This window comes from Morone saxatilis, unplaced genomic scaffold, assembly GCF_004916995.1.
Source record: "Morone saxatilis isolate NCDOM2014 unplaced genomic scaffold, NCSU_SB_2.0 Contig0, whole genome shotgun sequence".
NCBI classification, from domain to species: Eukaryota; Metazoa; Chordata; class Actinopteri; family Moronidae; genus Morone; species Morone saxatilis.
Window position 1 is genome coordinate 17,090,091 of NW_023339650.1, and position 8,560 is coordinate 17,098,650.

The window sequence follows — 8,560 nt, forward strand, 5'->3', positions numbered from 1 at the left end:
TCCGTCCGTCTGTCTGTCGGTCTGTCTGTGTTTAACTGGAACCAGAGGAGAGGACGGTAGGGTCAAGTTCTCTCCATTTCTGCTCCTTCTTCTTTACTCTCTTTTTTCATTTTGATTTCTGTTTTCTTCGCCCGTTTGATTTATTTTATTTTCATCCTTTATCTTTTGTGTTTCTTCTGCTCTTGTCCTCAGCAGCATTACAAGTGTTGCTGTGTAGCCTTAGAGCCATTTAGTTACTCAGAAGGTTTGTTGTAGGTAATATGACAGATACAGCATATATAGAGAGAGAGAGAGGGAGGTTTTGATCAAATGTTCTTACTTTCTATAGTTTCTATAAAGAGTTATGGTTCTTTTGATGGTCAAAAGGTCATTTCAAAGGCTGTCTCACCCTGCCAAGATTACATTTTTTGGGGACACTAAATTGTTTTGTTATGAAAATACTCAAATGTATGGATGTGGAGTTAGGGCAACATGTTCTTCCTCTTAGTGGTTTCTGATGGTGCTGTTAATTGATGGGTTTTATTTGCAGAACCTTTCAAATACCTGCCTTTAAAAGGTCAGTTCAACCACATTTTAAGGAGCGTAAGCTGTAGATGAAAAGTTATGCGAATGAAACAAAAAGTATCGGTATAACCAGAAAACACTAGGAGGAGATAAATGTGGGTTTTGAGGTTTTGTAATTTTGGTGAACTGAGCCTTTAAATTTGATGTTCTTGAGATAAAATATTTAGTGTTTAACCCCAAAACATTAGTCTTTTTGCAGGCAGAAACAGCATTTGAAATTATATGTTTGCCATTAAGAAACATAAAACAAAAAAAAACTAAAAATGTTTCTATTTCTATTACTTTTTCTTTATTTTGTACTAAATAAAAAAACAAACCTGCTTTCTGCTCAATGCATCAGTATACCTAAATTCTAACAATAGCCAACTGCGCCAAATCTGAAACCCTCACCTTCTGTTCAGCCAAACAACACCGAGCCTGAACCGCAACACATGTAATGCTGCTTAATGTCCTGAGACAGTGCACATTAAACAGAAAGAAAAGCAAAGGATATGAGATTAAGCTAAAAAAAACAACAGCAATTAATCGGGGGAAGAAAACAAAAATCTGTATTTAAGACCGCTTATAAAAACCTATATTGGTCAAACCCTGCATACGTGTGTTTGCTCTGAAGGATGTTTGTCAGCCTGTCCTGCTGAGTGGGAGGCTGTTATGTTGTTTTATGGTGAGACAAGTCTCTCTGCTCTCTAATGAGCCTCTTGAGGAGGTGACAGCAGAGAGTCTCCATCCGGGACGGGACGGGGGGGCGCAGAGTCATGTGAAGCCACGTCAACTTTATAATTGAACTGGAAGGTCATCCGCTTGTACATGGGTGCAGCTACAGCATATGTTGCATGCCGTGCTGCACAAATGCACGTAGTAGTGATTAAATGCTAGTTAGGTATATTTTGTGGGTTTGCTTTTGCTGACTGATGTTTCAGGCCAGAAAAAGGGGGAAGTTTGTAGTCATTTTTCTTTCCTTGTGGTGAGTCAAAGTCATTCAGCCTTAAGATCAGCAGACTCTTCAATGTAAAACAAACGTCTACAGTAAATAAAGGTTAAGAGGGGAAGTTGCCCTCTAAGGCGGTGGTTTTCAAAAAGGGGGGCTTCTGGAAATGTTATTTGTTATTTATATGTGATATTTTAGCAATCAAAACATCATTCAGCACTTAAACTGTAGTTGGTAGCGATCTGCGCCAGCCACAAAGCCGCTCGTCTACTGTAATTTAGCTAGCTACCACGTTTGCGAGCATGTACAGAGATAAACCAAAATGGTAAACATGGTAAACAGTACACCTGCCAAATATCTGCATGTTAGCAATGCCATTTTGAGTATGTATGTATATTTTGATACTAATACTTTTTTACTAAAGTAACATTTAGAATGACTTACTTGTAGTATCTCTACACAAAGCTGCTCTTCTCTTGAAATTTAAGCTAGTGCTAACTCCCTTTAAGCTAGAGCTAACTCACAAAAATGGACGTGTTTTGAAAAGAGAGACTGGAGTATCTTGGATCTTAGACAGCCTAATTTCCAATTGGTAATAGAAAAGGCCAGTATCAGCCTGGTATATCACCCTCTGTGCCATTTATCCCACAAAGTTCTTAATTTTCTAGTGTAGCAAATACATACATACATACATACTTTTTTAGTCTTTTTGGGACATTTTCAGCTTTTACCCTAATGGGTACAGAAATGTTTGGTATCTAGTAGTTTTTTTTGCTGATAATAGATATAACAAGGTGATGGTACAATGATTAATCTAGTGCCACAATCAGGTGAAAATGTCCAATACTTATATTTACAACCAAATACCTGCAGCTGTGCTAACAAGCAAAACTAAGATGGTGAATGTGGTAAACAGCGCACCTGCCAAATATCTGCAAGCTAGCAATATCATTTTGAGTATGTATGTATGTATGTTTTGATGCTACTATAAGACAATTTTTGAATGAGTTGTAGTATTTCTACACTCCGGTATTGCTACATTTACTTTTTTTTTTTACATTTACTTAAAGCCCCTATAAGGAACTTTTGTGGATTCTGGCGGCCCCTGTGGTCAAAAGCGGTATTGTTTCCACTGCCTTGTTTCATTGATTTCAAGAGGAATCCGACCAGGGGGCAGGCATTAAGAATAACTATATAGAAACCAATCGTGTTGTTTATGTAGGTCGTATAGAGGCATCAGTATTAAATCTACACTGTTTCATAACCAGTGTGTTTAATTAAAAGATCTGAGCACTTTTTCCACCGCTGATAGTATGCCATTGTTTGTTACAGGATGTTTGTTTCACGCTTTCTTTGTGAAACCTACAGTAGAGTGACTTAACCTAGACCATGTGAGAGTTACTGTTGAATTTCCTGCCTCTGCTCACATTTTGTTCTGCGGGTGAAGATTTGGTTTACAGTGACATGGCTTTAAAACAGCAAGATGCACAGTATAGTAAATGCAGCTTTAGGGTCGTGAGGTTTCTTTAGCACTAAATAACACAATAGTTTTAGTTCTTCTTTTGTTTTAAAGCCAGTGGTGACATTTAAAAATGTCTGTCTGAGTCATCAAGAAACTCCTATTGCTCAGACGTTATTGCCTTTGAGAGGCCAGGAAACATGTGATACTTGGACATTAAAACCCTTTGGGATGTTGCAATGATGTCTCTATGCTTGTGGCACCACATGGGTCTCATTATAGAGGGAAGGAGAGAAGGGGAAGGGTGCAGAGAGAGGAGTGAAGCTGGCGGGGGAGGAGGTTTGGTTGGGGCCCGAACAGAACAGAGCTGTGTGTGTGTTCAGGACAGACCGCGTCTTGTGAATGTGTGTATGCGTGTTTTCCTGTGGAAGAGCCACCCTGGTTCCACAAACACTGTCGAGGGATCCACTCCAGCCGGAAAACAACGGCTCCTTTTAACAGCCGACCCAACACACACGCTCATACACGGCACACACACACACACACACACTCATACACAGCACACAAACTGATACACACCTCATCATCAAGTCAGCCCGGTGGTTTTTGTGCTAAATCCGATCTCATCCTATCTAATTAGCTTGTTAGATTGGAGCTGTGGGACAGTGCCGTTCACTGGAGAAAAGTGATTATTTTTTATTTAATTGTTGTTTATTTCTGTCTTTTATTATTATAATTTTTTACTCTTTTATTTATGAACTTTGTTTATTTTTACATAACTCTTTTTGTGATTTTAAGTCATGCTGGTGGTGTTACTCTAGGTGTGGAAATGTTGATCAGTCAGTTGGTCCACCAGAGTGAAATCTGTTGAGAGAGATCTGTTGTCTTACAGAATACACTTGCATTCAACTTCTTATTGACATTTCTTTTCTCTAGTTTTTATTTACATATTAGGTGTTGAGGTAATCCAAAAGTAACAGAAACGTATTACATTGTGATACTTAGATTAGGTAACTGACTATATTTTTAAATAGGTAATTAGTATTTGTATTGGATTCCTTTTTTAAAGTAACCCTCCCAACCATGCTAACATGGCTAACATGTCTTGCTCTTTATTTATTTTATATAGTTATGATTTTGTGTATATCATACAGGAAGACTTGCAACCACTTTGTAGAGACTAATCCAAAAGAAGAGAAATTATTATTATTATGAATAAAAAAGAATAAGGTAGTGGAATGATAATTAACACATGGTACTTATTAAATATTCCTAAATGTTACAGACATCAACATATAACAATATAATGGTTCATACATGTATAGATTGATAATATAAAGGGTGGTATCCATTGCAGAAGATACACAGATATCAGTTTCTACACTGCTAGTGAGTAAATGTGGCGCTCTGCTGTCGCTATCACATCAATAAATCAAACCAGGTCACAATATTCTCTAGAGAGGTTGCTGAAAATCACCATGGTATGCACAGGAAGCCCAAACTGAGTCAGACCAGTTACCGCACCGCTGGTTACGAAACGATTATCTCTTCTGTACATGTAAGTGCATTTGAGGATTTTACATGACTGTATCCGAAACTGACGGTTTTCCTCCATCTGTCCTTCACTCAGGCCAACGAGAGCAAGGCAGCTGAAACCATGAAGACTGAACCCGACAGCAAAGCCAAAGGTGAGAAGTTACAGCTTTACTGTTATACAAACACAACAATATAAATGACATACGTTTCATAAGCAGACTGATTAACAGTTATGATATTTACCATCAGCAAACATAGTTAGGATCAGTTAACCATAAATCCAACATGACTGTCTACCATTTTCCAAAGCCTACCATACTGTTTAGATCACTTCCTACCTATCTGTCATTATTGTCCCAGTATTGTAAATTAATTGTGACAAGCCACTGCTAGTGGAAAGATCCAGACATCCATGAGGCAAAAAGAAGCAGATATAACATAGCAGATAAGAAAAAATAAATACTAAAAAAATAGAATTAGGGTTGTAGGATTGTGTGTGTGTATATATAAATACACATACATGGGAATATATTATATTTTGAATATAAAAGTAGAGAAAACTGGTTTTAAAACTATTTTCATCACAAGCAATGAACTGCTTTTTGTTTTTCAGTTAATCTACAAGTTAATTTCTTCCATCTTTTCTCTACTTTTCCATTACTGGAAAGTTTTCTAAGCTGTCCTCGACAAGACAAGATGACTGTGTACTGTAAACTATGGTGGCAGCAGGGAACACAAGAACCTTTGATGGCAGGGGGACATCAAATCTGTTTAAGATAATCTGCTTTTTTCTAAATTAGCGAGGTATTATACAATGAAAATTTGGAAACATCAGGTACCTCTCTCCCAGGCAGAGTCACACATTGCACTTTGTAACTGTCTTGAATTTAATTGGCAGGGCGGGAGCAATGTAAAGTCCTCTTTCCATATGAAGCACAAAATGAAGATGAGCTGTCAGTCAAAGAGGGGGATATCGTCAATATCATCACCAAGGTAAGTCTGTGTGTGTGTGTGTAAGTTGTTTATATGTGGGTGTGTCTGCTTTGATTCTTGTTTGCCTCATTGGGTTTGTTTGAGTTGTTAGTGCAGGTGATGAAAGCTCAATTTGCATCCAGGCGCACACTAAATACACTTAGCATCCATTCAAGCGGTCACACTCTGCTGTCTCTTGTGTAGGACTGTGCCGATGCAGGCTGGTGGATGGGGGAGATCGGGGGAAGGCAAGGTGTTTTCCCAGACAACTTTGTCAAGCTGCTAGAAGTGGAGAAAGAGGTGATTTTGGCATACATGCAAAAGTTGTCTGTTTACCGTGATGTCAGAAGGCGAGAAAGTCTCAAAAACATGATACATTCTCGAAGTGTTTTTGTAATGTTTCTGTTTCTGTGTGTGTTTCCAGAGACCAAAGAAACCGCCTCCTCCCAGCGCACCGTCAGCTAAGCACACCACAGGTACAGTAACAACTCATCTTTTTCCCTTATCTCTTGTATTTGTATGTTCTGAGAGAGAACGAAAGAGATGGATACAAACCAAAAACACCTGTAACCTCTGACCTGTAGAGAAAAAGTCGGAAGTAAGGAAGGTTCCTCCTGAACGACCTGAACATCTGCCACAGAGAGACCAGGATCGAGGTACAGTCTAGGCCACTTTGGCCCTGCTCGGCCCGCCTTCAGCCTGCAGCTTCTGCAGCATCTTACAACTTTCCACTGATTTGTTCAGCTGGCAACGGACAGATCACTAACATGTTTAATATTACTAATCGTTTGCTGGGCGGCTTTACAGCACAAAGAGAGATTCGGTGTCATTGTGACACAGGACAAGGGCGCTGTTTGTCACCTATAAACAGAGCCAGACAAGGTTTCCGTTGAGGGTAGAGCAGTAGAAAAATCACTTGCAGCGTGTTTGTCCTCCTTTGTAAAGCGGAGAAACAAAGCTCTGATAATAAAATGGTGTCAACATTGTTCCGTATGCAACAGGAAGCTTTGGGCACTGTGGTTTTGATGACAAATACTGGTACCAACTGGTGCGAAACGCAAGCTTCCAATCATCTCTGCAATCCTCTCATTAAATCCTATTAATACAAGACAAATATAATTAACTTGACAAATATATTTAAAATGTAAGCCAGGAGTAGCTCGCTTTTCAGGGTTTTACTAAGCAATGGTAAGAGAGGTACTCAGATCTAGAGCCCTGCATGGGACTGTTTTCTTAATCACGCTCCCACCTGCTCCCGCTGGATCTCTGACTGTTACCGCCTGCTCCCGTTATGTGTGTCCTCTCCCGTTTGCACCTGCAATCGTTCTGACCATTCATGGCTGCACAATTAAGATTCTGCGCCTTCTCCTGTCCTGCAGGGAAAAGAAAAGGCAATATTTTGTCTGTGTCAGTATCAGAGTTGCCTTGCTTTGCTTTAATCTTCTCTTCAGCTTCATTTGTTCACTCCGTCTCTATCCTTTTGGCTAGCTAAATCCCGGGAGCCGCAGTTTATTTTTTGACCACCCGGTCCTGCGAGATTTGTGTTTCACAATTCAGTCCTCCACTCAGATGCTATGGTTGAGTTGAACGCCAATACAGCAATGTAAAAATACCCGACTACAAGCGAAAGTGCATTGCAAAGTTTACTTACAGTAAGTAAAAGTGCATACGTATTATCAGCTAAATGCACTGATAAATCATCATATATGACATTTTTAGATTAATATAAATGCATCAACGCATAAGTAGCGTTTTACTGTTGTAGCTAGTTTTAACTACTTTTATATGAAGTAGGGTTGTTTCATCCAGTGGTTCCTTACTGAGGGATGGGCCCCCTCTAAATGGTCACAAGATAAATCTGAGTTGGGTTGTGAGATAATTAATTTGCTTTTTGTGAAATATTAAATATATATGACCTCTTTTGGCCTCAAACACTTTTTTTTTAAAATGAAACCCTACAAAAGTAACTCTTAGGTAGAATTTACAGACACAACATCTGAGATTTTGCCCTCTACTATAATGCAGTGTATGTTTAAAGCAGCATAAATGGAAACGTAAAATACAAAAACTTAAGTACAGTTAAGTACTTTAAGTAAATATACTACAGTCCTACGATGCATGCAGTAAAATGGCTTAAACACAAGAATCCTCCCCCAATAAATATTTGGTCTCATTTAATTTTAAATAAGTGTTACGTAGTACAGGTTTACAGAAGTGTAGTGTTTTCTTGCAATATGACATAAATGGTTATACTGCCTTTAAGACGACCTTCATAGAATAAATTAAAAACAGCACAATTTCAGTTTTCCACATCAAATATCTCACCCCTTCGTAAGATTAAATCTTATAAACCAAAAACAAACAATACATAACAATACTTACAATTCCTCCTAATCTCTAATCCCTCTTTATTCTTTCTAGCCCTTCTTTTTTTTCTTGTTTTGTTTTTCTTTCCCGTTCCAGCAGCCTTGGGCGACTCCAGACCTTTCTTCTTCTTCCTGTTTTTATTCTGTAACAACCTTATTTGGCTTGCTTTAGTTCTCCTGGGTCAGATTTAGTTCCTTTTTGCTGCTGCAGCTCCTCCCTCCATCACTGTACTCCTACTTTGCCCTCACCTTATTTTGCATGTGTGTCTGTGTGTGTGTGTGTTTTTATGTTTTTTGAGTTATTTTTGAACATCTGTATGTTTGTATGATTTTGTGCATGTAGGTGACGAGGTGAAGGTTGGAGACATCCCTAAGCCCTCCCTCCCATCTATCCTTCCCAAGAAACCCCTCCCCCCAAAGACAAGCTCCTCCTCTTCCTCCCAACCCCCACGGCGTCCTGAGAGACCGCCCAATCTAGCGTCAGTACAAACACACATTCGCTCTTACGAAAAGCAATCCCATATATCCCTGAGCGTACACAGCCTAATGTTGTTGTATGGTTTACCTGCTCAGGTGTGAAAGCCCCAAGTCTGAGGGCGGGGCTTCGACACCAGATTCTGCCCCTGACAGGTCACATGACACCGGTGAGTTTGACTGACAGGATCATCGACCAATGAGATCCAGAGGTGCCTCAGTGACTGTCAGAGCACTCTCTCTTTGTTTCTGTACACACAC

General features: G+C 39.3%; 1 protein-coding gene across 1 annotated transcript in view; it reads left to right on the forward strand.

The window, feature by feature from the left end:
• Window positions 1-8,560, forward strand: part of sh3kbp1 (SH3-domain kinase binding protein 1) — a 14,906-nt gene that overhangs the window by 3,682 nt on the left and 2,664 nt on the right. Inside the window, exons 5-12 of the mRNA XM_035654669.1 lie at window positions 4,582-4,639; window positions 5,386-5,480; window positions 5,664-5,759; window positions 5,884-5,935; window positions 6,044-6,115; window positions 8,169-8,304; window positions 8,399-8,469; window positions 8,533-8,560. The exon at window positions 8,533-8,560 is cut by the window's right edge and continues 115 nt beyond it. Of these exons, the coding sequence (XP_035510562.1) occupies window positions 4,582-4,639; window positions 5,386-5,480; window positions 5,664-5,759; window positions 5,884-5,935; window positions 6,044-6,115; window positions 8,169-8,304; window positions 8,399-8,469; window positions 8,533-8,560 (608 nt within the window). The remainder of the gene's footprint in view (window positions 1-4,581; window positions 4,640-5,385; window positions 5,481-5,663; window positions 5,760-5,883; window positions 5,936-6,043; window positions 6,116-8,168; window positions 8,305-8,398; window positions 8,470-8,532) is intronic.